The sequence below is a fragment of the Prionailurus viverrinus genome, chromosome X, assembly GCF_022837055.1.
Source record: "Prionailurus viverrinus isolate Anna chromosome X, UM_Priviv_1.0, whole genome shotgun sequence".
Classification (NCBI taxonomy): Eukaryota; Metazoa; Chordata; class Mammalia; order Carnivora; family Felidae; genus Prionailurus; species Prionailurus viverrinus.
The window spans coordinates 84,659,000-84,677,209 of record NC_062579.1 but is presented as its reverse complement, the minus strand read 5'-3'; the positions used below and the strand labels follow the sequence as shown (position 1 = coordinate 84,677,209).

Genomic DNA, 18,210 nt, shown 5'->3' with positions numbered 1-18,210 from the left:
ATCCCTGCCTTTCTCTTCCCAAGTTCTCTTCTACAGTCCTTCTGTTGTTTAGGAGGACATTGAAACATTGAAGCATTTCATTTATCTCCCAAAGACCTTGCTTCTGATATTCATTATCCCTTCACACACACACACACACACACACACACACACCCCTTCTTTGTTTAATAGTAGCAAGACCTTCTTTCTCCCTAAACCTGGGAGATGCAGGTCATGGTCTCTGCCCTACAGGAGTTGAGAGTCTAATCAGGGAGACCAACCAAGCACAACTGAGAACAAAATGTATCCCAAGTCTTCTTTTTGCTTTTTCTATACCTGCTACAGGAACTTGGAGAGTGGGGAGGTTAGCACACACTGAAATCTTGAAGAAAATTTCAAAATTTTCAAAAAAAAAATGGAATCTGAGTCCATTTGAGGGTAACACTGGGAGAGAACTTTGAGGATTAAAGAAAAAAAACCCACAGAATGGGGGTGCACATTCTCTCTTGCTCTCTCTTTCACATACACACACACACACACACACACACACACACACCTCACTTTGGTCACATATTATGGTTCAGGCTTATTCAGGATTAAAGCATTAAACAGCTTATCCCAGAGTAAATCCTCTGCTGACAACCATCCTCTAGGCCAAAACCACTATCTATGTTCACTGCCCTGCCCTACTGATGCCCCACCTCTCCCTCCAGCCTCAAACTTCAGTCTTTTATTCAGCAAACCCAAGGCCCTAGAAAAGTCAGCAAGAAATAGGAACAAAACAAATTCAAATATTTGGTATTTAAGTGACACTCACTATGTGCCAGGCACAGAGTTCTGTCTGTCTACCCACTGTCATTACTACTCCAAATAATTCAACTATCATTTTTTAAGAGTTTACCATGTGCCAGGCATCCAGTCACTGTGCTAAATACCTTCCACGCATCGTATCTCATTTAGCCCTCTCAGCAATCCTAGGAGATACTGTTCCCATTTTACAGATGAGGAAACTGAGGCACACAGACGTAAAAGGACTTGTCAAAGGGCATGCTGTTCATAAATGGCCAAGCCAAAGTTTGACCATAGCTCCAACTCCAAAGTCTACATACCAGAGACCGTGTAGTATGGTGGGTAGAATGAGGGGTCAGCAAGTTTTTCTGTAGTAAAGGGCCAGAGAGCAAATATTTTAGGCATTGTAGTCCATATGGTCTCTGTTGTAATTACTCAACTCTGTCACTGTAGCACAGAAAGAGCCATACATAATATGTAAACAAATGAGTAGGCTGTATTCCAATAAAACTTTATTTACACAAATAGGTAACACCCTGGATTTGGTCCCCAGGTTGTAGTTCGATGACCCCTGGGTCAGAGCACCCGCGGTATACTCCGATAGGCCTGGGCTCAAGACCTGGTTCTCACCACTTACTAGACAAGTTCTTTCGTCTCTCTGTGTCTCCATTTCTTCATCTGTAAAATGGAGCTCATACCTCCCTCAATGAGTCATTCTGAGAATTCAGGATGAAAAGAATGAATAAATACAAAGCTCTTGGCATATAGGAAAGCACTCAATAAGTCATTAATAAAAGCCCACCATAAGGCTGGTCCCTAGAGAGAAGGAAGAAGGACAGGGGTTAGGATACATGCTGCTGTCTTTAAAATCAAGCCACCAAGGCTCCAATGGTCTTGGTACTCAGCAGTAATAAGGAACCCCCTTAGGATACCAGCTAATTCTGCTCCCCTCCAGCTACATTAACCTTGTTCCTTTATGAGTTTTTACATTCCTGTTTTAGTCATTAGTGATAAAGTCTCCTGGTTTCATTATAGCTCTTGTCAGGCCCTGGGAACCACATCATGGTGGGCGGGGGAGGGAGGCAGGAATATAGTTTTGTCTTTATTTGTTAGGTGTTTCCTTCAGGGATGAGGTTCTGGCTGCTTATGTCCCAAGTACCCAGCACAGGGCCTGGCACGGAGTAAGGTGGTAAGGAAATGCCGCTGGTTTCATTGAACTGGCTTTGGAGCAATCCTGCCTGGAAGCAGAAGGGAAGTGACTTGGTAAAAGCCCTCACAGCACTGACGATCCCTGTTTTCTCCACAAAAGGGAGAGAGAACATGTGCATGTGGCGGGGGAGGGCATGGGAGCGTGAGGGTTGGTTGAGAGAACAGAGAAGTGCAGAACATCCTGTCCCTGGGTTACATCAAGTACACAGGAGCCATGTTGCAATCGTCTCTCCAGGCCACCCTCCTCAATAATCACCCGGGGCAAGCCACCTGGAACAAGTTTTTTTTTTTTTTAATTTTTAATGTTTATTTATTTTTGAGATAGAGATAGACGACAAGCAGGGAAGGGGAAGAGAAAGAGGGAGACACAGAATCTGAAGCAGGCTCCAAGCTGTGAGCTGTCAGCACAGAGCCCGATGTGGGGCTCGAACCCACAAACCGTGAGATCACGACCTGAGCTGAAGTCGGACGCCTAACCGACTGAACCACCCAGGTGCCCCTGCCCGGAGCAAGTTTTGTGCTTTGACCCCAAACCATACTTAGAGAATCTTCCATCTCAGCTTTAGAGAGTCCCCTGAGATACCTCAGCTTGGCAGTCAGCCCCCCCAAAAGCTACCCTTCCTGCAATCCTGACTTGCCAATCTTTCTCAATCAGTAATTCTCTCCTTCAGGGCGCCCGGGGGGCTCAGTTGGTTAAGCATCTGACTTCACCTCAGGTCATGATCTCGCAGTTCGTGGGTTCGAGTCCCGCGTTGGGCTATGTGCTGACGGCTCCGAGCCTGGAGCCTGCTTCCGATGCCATGTCTCCCTCTCTCTCTGCCCCTCCCCTGCTAGCACTCTGTCTCTCACTCTCAAAAATGAATTAAAAAAAAAAAAAGAAATTCCCTCCTTCATCTACCGAGTTGTCCGGCTTCCTCTAAAATATGTCTTGCATAATAATCCAGTTTTTCACCCTAGAATTTGTTAGAGTTATTTATGGGCTCTGACTATATGGCGAGGTCTGTACTGACTCCAGTTGGATGCACTGTCTAGGGAGGCCTCTGTCAAGTCACATAGACAGTCACTTCAAGACTATCCAAGAAGCAATGATTCTCCATCTCATAATAATGAGAGCCATAATGATGAAAATAGCTAACACTGAATGCCTCTTTGTCTAATTCTCAGAATAATCCATGATGAAAATGCTATAATAATGTTTCTTTCCTCGTTGCCAGGCACTGAGTTAGCTCTCTTCATCTTTAGAACAACCCTATGACATGGGTTACTAGCATAATCCTCATTTTTCAGATGGGGAAACTGGAGGCCAGAAAGATTAAGCAACTTGCCCAAGGTCATCCAGCCAAGAACTTGTGGAACTGGAATTTGCACCTCGGGTCTGTCTGTCTGACTACAGAGACCATGCTGTCATTTCACCTTATTAGAAATATCTTTATGTATGAGGCCTATATTGCACCGATGAGCTACCAAAGATGTATGAGGAATGCTATCTTCCTTTTGTTTAGTGTTGAGAATGTTCCCAAGCACTTTCCCACCCATGAGCCATTTGATTGTCAGGCGAGCCCTGTGAGGAAGGCAGGGTGGGTGGCGACCACCTATTGCATAGATAAAAACCCAAACACAAAGACTTGCCCCAAGACCCATCATGAGTCACACGCCAAACCAGAGGCATAGTTCAAGATATATGTTTCCAGGGGCTCCTGGGTGGCTCAGTCCCTTGAGTATCTGACTCTTGATTTTGGCTCAGGTCACGAACCCAGGGTCGTGGGATCAAGCCCCACATCGGGCTGCACACTCAGCATGGAGCCTGCTTGGGATTCTCTCTCTCTCTCTCTCTCTCTCTCTCTCTCTCTCTCTCTCCCTCTGCCCCTCCCCTGCTCTCTCTTTCTCAAATAAAAAAAAAAGATATATGTTTCTGAAATGTGTTTTTTCTTATAGCTAGGGGTTAAGTTTCCTCCACCACCTTAATTCTGATTTCATGCTGAAAATTTCCAAGTGGGCAGCTCACAGCAGGTCATGAAACCTCTAGCCAAGCCTTCTTATAAATGTGAAAACGACTTGGGTGTTACCTGACTTAGTCTCCTTTTTTGCCCCAGTTCTTCAGGATCTGCAATGCCTGAACATATTTGTGACCTAATGAAAAAGGAGGGACCTCGGCCCTTAAGAACGAGATACACTGAAGGCATGAACACATCTCACCATAGATCTCTCCACTGTTTTATGTAGTGAACAATTACAAGTCCACAATTCCGATATTGACCAAGTCCTGAACCAAAAAACAATTTTTTAATAAATTTCCTATCAAAATGCATGTGGTGGCAAAACATGAGACGAACTGATGCAAGGCGATTTATTGTCTTTGTTTATCCCGATGCGTCTAAACATTCACAGGTTTCACTGCTGACATTTTTTTAGATGTTTTCTAGGAAGAGAGAGTGCCTGCACACACGTGTGGGTGAGGGGCAGAGTGAGAGGCAGAGAGAGAATCTTAGGCAGGTTCCATGCTCAGCAAGGAAGCTGATGGAGGGCTCGATCTCACGACCCTGAGATCATGACCTGAGCTGAAATCAAGAGTCAGACACTTAACCGACTGAGCCACCCAAGCATCCCCCACTGCTGCAATATTAATGTGTTTGACTACAGTAGGATTTCCAGATAAAATACAGGCCACCTGGTTACATTTGAATTGCTGATAAACGGTGAATCATATTTTAGTACAAGTTTGTCCCCTTACAATATTTGGGACATACTTACACTAAAACATGTTTCACTGTTTATCGGCAATTCAAATATAACTAGATATCTTGTATTTTTATTTGCTAAATTTGGCAACCCTGATTATGAGTGCTGCCTTAAATCCCACTGGGGGTGTTACCTAATATATGGTACAAACAGCATATTATTGTTCTAAAATCTGGCAAATTTAGAATTGCAAAACACATCTGTCCTCAAGGATTTTGGAATAAGTACTGTGGATCTGTGGACCTGTAGCATCCTCCCAGCACTGGGCTTGGAACTGCCAGGGCACCCAGCTCTCAAAGACTCATGCCATCAGAATTGGTTGCCTCTTTGGCTCTCATTATATTTTGCCCCCATCTTGGCTTTAGTGAGTTTCCAGGCTCTCCTCTTCAATACCCTGCCATGCAGGTGCACTTGCTCCCTCCCAGGTGAGAACTTTGCCAATACAGCCTCCTCTTTCCTTCTAAAATAAAAAAAAAATTAATGTTTATCTATTTTTGAGACACACACACACACACACAGTGTGAGCAGGGCAGGGGCAGAGAAAGGGAGAAACAGAATCTGAAGCAGGTTCCAGGCTCCAAGCTGTCAGCACAGAGCCCGACAGGGGGCTTGAACTCACAAACCTCGAGATCATGACCTGAGCCCAAGTCCGACCCAACCGACTGAAGCACCCAGACACCCCTCCTCTTTCCTTCTAGAATTCCCCCCCCCCCACCACCACCCTTGGAAGTGGAAGTGAGCTCCCATCACTCTCTGCTGCCATCTCATGGCTAGAATAAGCCATTGTGATCGGACTTAATTCCGCACACTACATGCTTTCAAGAGCCTATCACCTCTAACACAGGAGAATTATGACACCTGCCAGGAAACCCCATTTAGCAAATTCCAGCTGCTGTGTATATGTGCAAATGTAAAACTATATTTTTTTAAATATGTATTCTAAAACCAAGTTTTCAGCATCTAGCTTCACCTTCCTCCAGTTAGTTCAAATTAGTGAGTCTTAGCTCAAACTTGAAATTAGAGGAATGACTGCCAGTTGACTTATTTTGTGAGACTGAACTTGTGTTGCCTTTGATATCAGTATCCTTGTTCAAGAACCATGTCCACTAGGTAATTGCAGCAACAGCCAACCGAGTACAAAATGTCTCAGTAATCCCTGGAGCAGTACCACATCTCCCTCTTAAAAAAAAAAAAAATCACCACGGATTAGTGATCTGAGTGAGTAAATATCAAATTGTTAGAGACTACATGCAAAATGTGGGGGCCACTTTTGAATTGTAACCTGGGCCTAATCTACTTGCCAAAACCTATTTCTTCGCCTCTGGTAAAAAGCTGAACCACTTGATAACAGTACGGCTCAGCGAGCTCACTGCAATGGTAGGTGTTTTGAACATTTTTCCCTCTTTGGAAAATTTTGTATCGTCATCGATTTCCTTTTTGGGCGTTTTTGTCATCAAAGCCCAGCTTGATTGGCAACTATAAAACAAACCAACAAAACCTGTTCTATCTCAGATCATTTTTGCCGGCTGGCTTTTTAAATACACCCTTATACACAATCGGACTCTGTTTTGAAGAACTGACATCTGATGCAGTGAAAGTTGGGCCTATTCCGATGTGCAGCCCCTCACTGAGGGAGAAGAAGGTTCTTGAAAGATCGGTAGACTTCTTCAAACCACCAAGAAAGGCCCTTCACTCCGATCCTGCCATAGTTGGGACCTCAATTTTTCTTGCAGATCCTTCTACTCTGGAAAGGGATGAAGGGGTGGGGGGAGATTCACTCTCACATTTCAGATTTTCTCATCCTTTGAATGTACTAAAGGAAGAAGTGTTTATAGCAGTAAATCCCCCAACTTGAAGTCAGCTGATCTCTTTTAGGAAGCAAAGATAACTCATTGCCAATCACTTCAAGGAACAACAGGCCTGTACTGTTTAACAAACCTCTAAATGCTAAACATATGTCAAGGTGACCTTTCTTCCGGTCTCATCTACTGCACTTTTATACACACCCAGCAGTTGACAATCATGTGAAAATCACCAGTGAGGTGACTCAGTGTGGGACTGGCTTGGTCTATCCTGATCTAATGTTTCTCTTGCTGACAGCCTCCATGGCATGGAACAGAGTGGATTGTGGGAATTAAGAAAGATTTTTCTCCTTTGGTCATTGCCTGTTCCTAGTAGAGCCACTGGAAACTCACTGCTACTGTCTTGTTTTTTCTCTGCCTCATGGTCTGGCTTACTTGTCAAGAGCCCACACCCCCCACCCCTAGATCCTCTGTTCCCACCAAGGGACTTCTTTTCACTTTCCATTGTATCTTCAGAGACTGGGGACTCAATCAATAACCAGGGAAGTGTATCCCTAGTTCACTACTCTTTTTTTTTTAAGACATATTGACTTTCTTTTTTTAAGTTTATTTACTTATTTTGAGAGAGAGAAAAAGAGCGTGAATGCAAGCAGGGGAGGGGCAGAAAGAGGGAGAGAATACCAAGCAGGTTCTGCGCTGTCAGCACAGAGCCCGATGCAGGGCTCAATCCCATGAACCATGAGCTCATGACCTGAGCCAAAACCAAGAGTTGGACACTTCAATGACTGAGCCACCCAGGTGCCCCCCTCGCTCACCACTCTTAAATGAGCACTTACTACAGTGCTTGACACATAGTAAGTACTCAAATGGTAATTGTTGTCTCATTAGTGTCTAACCTCTCTGAGCCTCAGTTTTTCTCATCTGTAAAATGGGTATAAAGGTAGTAGCAACTTCTTGAGTTTGTTAATACATATATAATGCTTTTAAATGTATCCCAAACATAGGAAGTTCTGTGTACATTTAATCTGTGACTATTACGCCCAGTATTAGAGAAATACCTTGAGGGCACACAGAATATGAGGTGAAAAGAGAAGTGTGTGTGTGTGTGTGTGTGTGTGTGTGTGTTTTAGGAGATTTGGGGGACAGAAAGTTCCATTTGGGTTATGAATCTGAAATGTCCACTGGGGATTGAACATTCAGGTCTGAAGTTTAGCAGGAAAGCAAAGAGGAGAACTTTCTCACTTTAACAAGTACAGTAAATATCTGCAAAGCCTTTTGAGCTATGAAATGTCACACAACAGACAAAATTGCCCCCCGCCCCCGCTGCTTCAGAAGCTTACCATGGGAGAGGGGCACCTAGGTAGCTCAATGGGTTAAGCATCTGACTCTTAATCTTGGCTCAGGTAACAATCTCATGGTTCATGAGATCGAGCCCCATGTCGGTGTGGAGCCTGCTTGGGATTGTCTCTCTCCCTCTCTTTGCCCCTCTCCGACATGTGCTCTCTCTTTCTCAAAATAAATAAATAAACATTTTTTTAAAAAAAGAAGCTTACCATGTAAGAAAGCCAAGTCACGTGTTCTACATAAAAGTAAGTGTAACACAGGTCAGGCTCTAAGAGGTACCATAAGAAAGGAGCAAAGTAGCCTGTGCTTAAGGAGGAGGGATCGCCTCTGGCTGGGGCAATCAGGGAAGGCTTCCAGGAGGAAGTGAGATTCTCTGATTTGAATGCTTCTCTACAGCCTTTCCTTCTGACTCTAGTGCCTGCTGATTTGTCCCTTCTCTGAATGCCCTGAGTTCCTAAGTTGCTGTGCCTCACAACAATGTAGTCAGCTTTTCCTAACGCTAAATGGATCCAGTTTGAATGACTATACTTTATTCCGGCCTTTCTTTTTTTAATGTTTATTTATTTATTTTGAGAGAGTGAGTATAAATGGGGTGGGGGCAGAGAGGGAGGGAGACAGAGGATCAGCAGCGGACTCTGCGCTGACAGCAGAGAGCCCGACGCGGGGCTCGAACCCACGAACCGTGAGGTCATGACCTGAGCTGAAGTTGGAGACTTAACCAACCGAGCCACCCAGACGTCCCTCTGACCCTTTTTTTTTATGAAGCAGTGTTAACAGAAAATCAAAGGGGGCATAGCTTTTATAATCATGTCTTTACTTGGCAAAATCTCCCGGTTTGGAAGGGAGTGGCTTTCACCGGTCTGTGGCCCCCGGCCATCTGAGAACATGACACTCTTACCACCTGCCCTGCTCTTGCAGGCATCTGAACACCAGCATTGCTGTCGTGTTACTTGTTTCATGTGAGTTTGGCTGGTCAATGAGATCCTGCAGGCCAGAATCACCATGGGTCCCTCTTGTTGTGACCCTCTTCCCACGCACCACACAGAGCTGGACACAGAGCAGGTGTACAGAAATACCTGTTGAAACGCCTAAGTTGAATCGTGTTGATCTCGTGTTCCCTTAGGAATGAGCAAGTCAGATTGTCTTCTGCTTTGTGTTCAGCATGCGAATCAAACTCGAAAGCTACATGATTATTTAGACCGCCGGAGGAACAGGGGCAGCTGGGTGGTTCAGTGGGTTAAGTGTCCGACTCTTGGTTTCAGCTCAGGTCACGATCTCACGGTTTGTGAAATCGAGCCCCATGTCAGGCTCTGCACTGACGGGCCGGAGCCTGCTTGGGATTCTCTCTCTCTCCCTGTCTGCCCCTCCCCTGCTTGAGCTCGCCCTCTCTCTCTCTCTCTCAAAAAAAAAACAAACACGTTTTTCAAAAAATAAACAGATGTAGGAACAAAAGTCACACACAATAGACTGGTGAGGAGCTAGGGAAACAATTCTCCTCACTGAATGAATGAAGTCAGAGGTCTGTTGAGGTGAAATCAAAACGGGTTTGCTAGTTGCCTAGGGGAGGGTCAGGCTCCTTCCAGTAGAAGCTGACATTATTCCTATCAAGAATTACTCATTTGGGGCGCCTGGGTGGCTCAGTCGGTTGAACATCCGACTTCGGCTCAGGTCGTGATCTCACGGTTTGTGAGTTCAAGCCCCATGTCAGGCTCTGTGCTGACAGCTCAGAGCCTGGAGCCTGCTTCAGATTCTGTATCTGCCTCTCTCTCCGCCCCTCCCCCACTCACACACTGCCCCTCTCTCTGTCTCTCTCAAAAAAAATAAACATTTAAAATTTTTTTAAAAAAAGAATTACTCGGGGCGCCTGGGTGGCGCAGTCGGTTAAGCGTCCGACTTCAGCCAGGTCACGATCTCGCGGTCCGGGAGTTCGAGCCCCGCGTCCGGCTCTGGGCTGATGGCTCGGAGCCTGGAGCCTGTTTCCGATTCTGTGTCTCCCTCTCTCTCTGCCCCTCCCCCGTTCATGCTCTGTCTTTCTCTGTCCCAAAAATAAATAAACGTTGAAAAAAAAAATTTTTAAATAAAAAAAAAAAAGAATTACTCATTTGAGGGGCAAAGAGCTATTGAGCCCCTCCATTTAAAATGCAGCTTTATGTCAAAGGAAATAAGGCAAGGCTTTTCCAAAAGTCCCATACAGTAAGGAAAAAATTAATTTTCAGCCCTTTCCCAAGAGCACTGGAGACACAAAGCATTGCAGAACTGCGGTGAGAACCCTAGCAGGTTGGTGAAGACAGGATTTGGACAGTTTGAAAAGGTGGGTCCCATACAGACCTGGCCTGGGGCTAAACCAGGAAGGTAAGATCTTCAGAGCCTCCCCCATGTCCTTCGCTATGCCCCGCCCACCCTGCCTTTCCCAGCTGCCACTCAAGAGCCCAGACCTGGGCTTCTGACCATTTGCTGGTATGCAGGTCCCTTGTAGCTCGTTAACCGGCTAATATGATACACACACTTAAAACCATTAAGGTTAGTTAATAGTTTCATATGTTACCCCTTCCTAAAAACACGAATATAATTTTAATAATTTCAATACCTTGACCCGAAGCAATAAGTGATGTGAGCATTTCAATCCCTGTGACAAGGCCAATGGGGAAGATCCTGGGGAATTCAGCTTTCTGCAGGCTCACACCGTCCACGGATTGCCAGAATGCAGTGTTTAAGGGCTTGGTCTATGGAGTCAACCAAGCCAGGGCTCCCATCCTGGCCCTACCGCATACCATGAATGTGATCTTGGGCTTAGTTTCATCACTTGTGAAAGGAGTATAATGCCAATATCTGCCTTTAGGGTTGCTATGAGGTGATGCGTGTGAAAATCTGATATAATGTTTGGTGCATTGTAAGAGCTCAATATATGGTAGTTAATCTATGCTAAGAGTAGTTCCTAATTTCAACTCCCAGGAGACTTGTCTTAGCTACCATACTTCACCCCCTCTATACATTAAGGAAAGAAAGCTTTAGAAAGAGAGCATTCCACCAAGGTTCCTCCATCGCAGACCTGTTTATTCAATCACTCATTTAACAGATATTTATTCAGTGTTTACCTTGTGCCAGCCGGGCATTTAGCAAAATATTGGGAATATAATGGAAACTAAGACATGCTCCCAGTCCTTGACCAACACCAGTCTTCTGGCTTTTAGGAAGCTCCCATACTGCTCAAACTTTGTTTTCTTGAAGCCCCCCGAGGAGGAAATTGGGAAAGGACCCTATCCTTTGGACTAACCCACAACCCAACAACCCAAATACAACATCATGAAAAATTAAAAAGTTACAAAGGGAAACACTTCCAGAATGGTGGAATAAGGACTTCGGGAAATCCACTCCTTCAAAAAACGAACAAGGCATAGGAAAAATGTTCCAAATAAACATTTTCATAACTCTGAAAATTAACCAAAGGCTCGCAACAACCAGAGGAGCATGTATTCAAGAAAAACAGCTGAATCTTGGTAAGAACAGCAATTTTTGTGATATTTTAACCTGCCTATTCCGATACCCCTTTACCCAGGCCCGCCGTAGTCTTGAAAACCAACAGCCTTGGAGCCACGGCAACTGTGAAAAGATTGGGTTTGCATCTCCCCCAAAAGACCCATCCCCAGAAAATTGTCATTATATGACCTGACAACTTCCTAGAAAAGCTCCATTTACAGAGCTGGTGTTTGTTTATGTGATATGACTCAGCACCAACAGCCCTTTTCCTAAGGGTGTTCGTTGAAAACTTGAGCAGCAATTGTTTAACACCATGGCTGCCTGAAACAGGGGATAGCAGTTGAGGCAAACAATAGGCTTAACAAAAAGCAATCCGAATCCAGAAATACATAAAAAGGATTATACACCATGACCCAGTGGAATTCATCTCAGTAGTGTAAGAGTGATTCACATAACAAAATCAATCGATGTATTTACAGTATATTCGTAGAAGGAAGGGAGGAAAACACACATAATCATTTCAATTGACATAGGAAAAGTATTTGACAAAATCATTTTATGATAAAAAAAAAACACTCAGAAAACAGATGAGAACTTCCTTAACCTGATGAAAACCATCTATGATAAAACCATAGCTAATATCACACTTCATGGAGACCAACTGAAAGGCTGTCCCCTAAAATCAGGAACAAGACAAGGACAGACTCATTGATACAAGGAATAGATTTAAGAGTCCAAAATAACCCCTTACATTTATGGTTAGTTGATTTTCAAAAAGGATGCCAAAACAACTTAATAAGGAAAGAGTAGCCTTTTCAAAACATAGTGCTGGGACAAATGAATGAAGTTGGGCCCTTTTCTCATACAATATGCAAAAGTTAATTCAAAATGGATCAAAGACCTGACTATAAGAGCTAACGCTATCAAACTTGGAGAAGAAAACGGTACAAATCTTTGTGACCTTGGATAGGGTGATGGTTTCTTAGGGCAGCAGCAGCACAAGCAACAAAATAAAACACAAATTGGACTTCATCAAAATTAAAAACTACCACTCTAGGCTCTGTACAGCTTGGCTCTTCGTGCAATGAAAGCAGACAACACTTACACACTCCACTGTTTTTCCTGCGATCTCTCCTTCTGAGGCATTCTTGAAATCAAGTAGAGATTGATTAAATAACCTGTCAAATTTGAACTTCAGTATGCAAACAGGAATCAGGATTGTGCAGTCAAAGCTCACAGATGTTTTGGGCTTCAATACTACATCGTGGCTTAATAAAAACTTCCTTTACAAATATTCTAATTGCAGTTTGTTCTACTCCTGTAAGATGTAAAAACAGAAAACAAAACCCTGTCCAAACATTAAAATTACCAACTTCAGCCTAATCAAAAATCAGAGCAGCAGCACTGAAGATAAAGGTTGGGCGATAATATCCACTATTAAAAGAAGCTTCACCTCTGCACTTTTTGCGTAAGGGAAAGTGATTTCTGGGGTCAGAGTTCTTAGGGATACACGAGGGCAAGTCCCAAGAGGTCATAAAGACCATTGCAGAAGTGGTCCAAATATTTGTTTGGTTCTGGCAGCAGCAGGGAGCAATATCATGGTACAGGGATTGGCAAACTACAACCAAAGTTTAATTGGCGCACACACAACCACACCCATTCATTTACGTGTTTACGCATTGTCTATGGCTGAGTTTGCACTAAAACAGTTGAGTGGTTTCTACAGGAACTATATGGGTTGCAAAGCCCCAAATATTTACTTTCTGGCCTTTTACAGAAAAAGTTTGTCAATCCCTGCTATAGCACATCAGTACATCAATCCAAATATCTCCATTCAGTGTCGCACAGACAAATCTAACTCAACAGATCTAAAAGTGCACGCATCTCCATAAACCTGTTCCAGCTTCAGTGTTCCCACTCTCAGCTGACGACACTGATGTCTACCACTTCTCCGCAAAGAGAAGCCCCCCCTCCCTTTACACTCAATCTCCACCTATTACTTCACTCCCCATTTATCGCCATATCCTGCCACTTCCCACCTCCTCCCTGTATTTTGCATCTGAGGACATCTCTCCATTTCCACAGTCATTACCTTAGTCTAAGTCACAATCATAGTATACCAGATTCCTAACCGGTCGTCTTCCTGCCTCGAGTTTTGCCCACTTTCTGCCCCCAGTTCATCTCCCATTCAATACCCAGAAGGATCTTTCTCACATCTAAGTCTGATCCTATGACATGCATAATAATATATGCAGCTAAGATTGAAATGAGCCCTTACTATGTGTTAGGCCTAGTTCTAAGTGCTTCGGAGGTAATAAGTGATCTTACTTCTCACACCAACCGTAGCTGGTAGATGCTGTTGTTATCTCTATTTAGATGAAAACGTTGAAGAACAAAGAGAACCAATGCAATCTAGCTCCAGAGTCTACTGTGGAGAATCTTTTTAGTCTACTATACTGTTTATAAACACACACACACACACACACACACACACACACACACACACACACTCACACCCACTCATACACATAAACATATTGCTTATGGCTCCCCATCGCTCTTAAAATGAGTCATACTAGGGGCGCCTGGGTGGCTCAGTCGGTTAAGCGGCCGACTTTGGCTCAGGTCATGATCTCGCGGTCCGTGAGTTCGAGCCCCGCGTCAGGCTCTGTGCTGACAGCTCAGAGCCTGGAGCCTGTTTCAGATTCTGTGTCTCCCTCTCTCTGACCCTCCCCCGTTCATGCTTTGTCTCTCTCTGTCTCAAAAATAAATAAACGTTAAAAAAATAAAATAAAATAAAAATAAAATGAGTCATACTATTTACAATAGCCAAAGGTTATCATTGTAATCTTCTGTAACACCCTGTCTACTTCTCTAGTCCCATTTCTTGCCATTCATGGCTTTGCATTTCAAGCCACAGCCACCCCAGACTGCTCTAGTTCCTCATACAAGTCATGTTCTTTTTTAACCTCTATGCCTTTAGTCATGTTATCCCCTCTGCCTTGGCTGTCCACTTCTTTCCCCTCTCCTCCCCTATGCTTAACCACCTTCTACACATCATTTAATGCTCCACTCAGGTATCACCTCCCCCAGGGATCCTTGCCTGTCCAGATTTGCTCTCCTTTATGTTCCCATTATGCTTTGTTTGTATCCATTTAAAAAGTTTTTTTTAAAGATTTTTTTAATGTTTATTTGTCTTTGAAAGAGAGAGCACGAGCAGAGGAAGGGCAGAGAGACAGAGAGACAGAGAATCCAAAGCAAGCTCCACACTGTCAGTGCAAAGCCCGACATGGGGCTCAAACTCACAAACCATGAGGTCATGACCTGGGCCTAAGTCAGACACTCAACTGACCGAGCCACCCACGTGCCCCTAAATTTTTTTTTATGTTTATTTATTTTTGAGAGAGAGAGAGAGACAGATTGGGAGCAGGGGAAGGGCAGAAAGAGAAGGAGACACAGAGTCCGAAGAAGGCTCCAGGCTCCACGCTGTTAGCACAGAGGCCAACACCGGGCTCGAACCCACGGATGGTGAGATCATGTCCTAAGCCAAAGTCAGACGCTTAACAGACTGAGCCACCCAGGTGCCCCTGTTCGTATCCATTTTAAATTTAAGCCCTTATTATACTGTCTTACAACCATCTTTTTTTACATCTATCCCCCTCACTAGACTGTGTACTCCTAGTGCTTTTCCCATGCATCCAAACATCTCGCTTTACCCTTCTACTTTTCTGTACTTTATTTGTTAGGACTTTTTCACCCCAGCCGCAGGCATGGGCGATAAGGCCAGGAAGAGTAGAAAGGGACTATAGGATTGTGTCTTTCTGTGTGACACAGGACGTGTTGGGGACCAGAAGCATCTTTGAAGAAAATGAGATCACAGGATAAAAAGATCTTAGAGCTTATTTTTGGTAGTTTCATAATAGTTAACTGCTTGAGGGTAGTCTAGACCCCCAAATATATAATGGCTCAAACATGCTGGAATCCTCTCAGTCAGGTAACAGTCCAAGACAGGTATCAGCCTGATAGTTCTCCTCTATATGGTCATTGAGGGACACGAGCTGACAGAAACTCCTAGGTCATCCTGGGTTACCACATTCCAGTCAGCCGGAAGCGGGAGAGAACAGGGAGGATAGCACAGAGGAGACCTCTATAGGCCAGGCCTGGGAGTACCACTCATCATTTCTCTGCACCTCCCATTATTAAGAATTTAGTCACACGGCCACATCTCACTGCAAAGGGAAGTAATGTAGCCCAGCTGTGTGCTCAAGGAAGAGCAGGACGGTTTTGGCGGGAAGCTAGTGATCTTCCCAGATACACTAACAGTAAGGTTGGGCTACTTTACCTGGGGTGTTAGGTAAAAGATGGAAGAATTTTATTTCCTTTGCGTTAGTAAGCTATACGGTACAGCTCTAGTTAACCATTTTTCCCCATGGGAAGCTGGAACAGTCAGATACAGGCAGTATTTAAAATCATGGCTGACAGTTGAGCTCCCTACTGAGTTGGGTACCAGGAAGTAGCAGCTTACGGATTACTTGCAATGATGACTCCTTTACTATTACTCACTGACACTTGGTAGATTGCCTTTAAGTAAAATCCCAGCTGGGTTAGTACACAATGCTGTGATTTGGGCCCCCAAATATTCTTTCTTCCTCTGCACGTCTAGACTTGAGAGGGTGTTAATAGATGGCAAAGCAGCAAGCTGATTCACTGCAAGCCAGCCAGGATGTGCTCAAAACCAAAGGGGAAGAAAGAGAAAATCAAAAAGGGGACTCATTTCCATTCCAAGCCATAGCCACAGGCATGAGCTTACTCCCGGCCAGTTTGTGTTTGCCCAAGCACAGTGCACATTTGTTGACGACCTCACGTAAGCTAGAGGAATGAGTAAAAGTGAACCAATTTGAAATAAAATATCCCCACGATTCTCTGCTAACAGACATGTAAACTCTGCCAAAGAACCTTGTAAAACAGCTGCCCAGGCTATCCTCCTCGGAGATGCTCATTGAGCCAGTCCTTGGTGTGACCTGGGAATCTGAATGTTTTTAATACTTATTTATTTTTGAGAAAGAGAGCACAAGTGGGGGAGGGGCAGAGAGAGAGGGAGACGCAGAATCCGAAGCAGGCTCCAGGCTCTGAGCTGTCAGCACAGAGTCCCACACGGGGCTCGAATTCACAAACAGTGAGAGACATCATGACCTAAGCTGACGTTGGACGCTTAACTGACTGAGCCACCCAGGCACCCCTGGCATCTGAATTTTGTAATGTTTGCTGGATGATTCTGATCCAGAGGCAAGGTTTGGGAACCATTTCTCTAAGATGATGGGAGGAAGAATAGGGAAGCATGTGAAAACACAAACAAAAATGTATTTAATATATGAAATAAATAGCCCTAAGGAAAATCTAGTCTCATAGCTTGACATGTAGAGCTGTCTCCAGGGTTAGATCCATTCATGGAAACCTGGAAAACAGGCCTCTTCTGGGGATTGGTCACGTAGCTGGCTGTAAACTAGAAGTATTATGAATGTAGACTTCCCCCTGGACACCCAAGATGCCTAACTTGTTCTCCTTTTTTTTTTTTCCCCAGTTTGTTGCTCAGCCTAATTGCCAACAGTTACTTGCCACCCTGTGGTATGATGGCTTCCCTGGATGGCGACGGAAACACTGGGTAGTCAAGCTTCTTACCTGCATGACCATTGGATTCCTCTTTCCCATGCTGTCTATAGCTTATCTGATCTCACCCAGGAGCAACCTTGGGCTGTTCATCAAGAAACCCTTTATCAAGTTTATCTGCCACACAGCATCATATCTGACCTTCCTCTTCATGCTTCTCCTGGCTTCTCAGCACATTGTCAGGACAGACCTTCATGTACAGGGGCCTCCCCCAACAGTCGTGGAATGGATGATATTGCCTTGGGTTCTCGGTGAGTCAAAGAAACCAAAAGCTATGGGCAGAGTGCCTGTTTCTCCTGTTTAAATAAAGTACTGGAATAGGCAGTTGGGCTGGCCCTGAATTAGGACATCTTTTTGTGCAGTGGGGAAGCCCTTTGTAGGGAGTTTCAGAAATCTGGTGCCTTCCTCCCCAGGCTCTGATCACTTAGTATTGCATGGTCCACAGTGAGATTGGCAGTGACCCCACGGCTTAATTGTGTTAACCTAATATCTTCAAATACAAGAAACTGCCTGTCGATTGGTTTAGAAGGAAAGCCAAGTATCAATCAGAATGGGTTTCAGGTAAGCTAGTCAGGCAAGTGCTGATCAGTCTATTCAAAGCCCTTCCTAAAACTCAAGGGCACTTGTATCTGCTGCGTTCTGTGGCTACTCCACACAACCCCAGTATTAATCAGGGTCTACATCCTATATAGATACAGATTCCACAGTCAGGAGGGGAACCTAGGAAATTCACACCATCCATGGTAAAAGTAACTTTACCCGTAGTCTCTAAGCATAGTTAGATTGCACTGGACCCTCCAGTGCATCACTATCCCCCCGGTTGTTACTACTCAAACTCTAATACGCAAATCAGCAATGTCAGCATCATCACCTGGGAACTTGTTAGACATACAGAATCTCAAGTCCCACCCTGGATCTATGGAATGAGAATCTGCATTTCAACATGATCCCCGGCTGATTGACATGCACCTTAAAGTCTGAGAAGCACTGCCACAGCCACACCTTTTACTGGTTTCCCAGTTCTAAGGTTCAGGAGACATCTATGTCACCAGACAGAATTTCACAAAACCCCCACACACACACACGCAGTGAAAGGAGAAAGGAGAAAAAAGGATTCTAAATTATTTTGGGTCCCTGCCCGGGTGGCTCAGTCGGTTGAGCAGCTGACTCTTGATTTCAGCTCAGGTCATGATCCCAGGGTCAT

At 44.5% G+C, this 18,210-nt stretch overlaps 1 protein-coding gene across 1 annotated transcript in view; it reads left to right on the top strand.

The window, feature by feature from the left end:
- Positions 1-18,210, top strand: part of TRPC5 (transient receptor potential cation channel subfamily C member 5) — a 132,826-nt gene that overhangs the window by 63,451 nt on the left and 51,165 nt on the right. Inside the window, exon 3 of the mRNA XM_047843828.1 lies at positions 16,921-17,257. Within this exon, the coding sequence (XP_047699784.1) occupies positions 16,921-17,257 (337 nt within the window). The remainder of the gene's footprint in view (positions 1-16,920; positions 17,258-18,210) is intronic.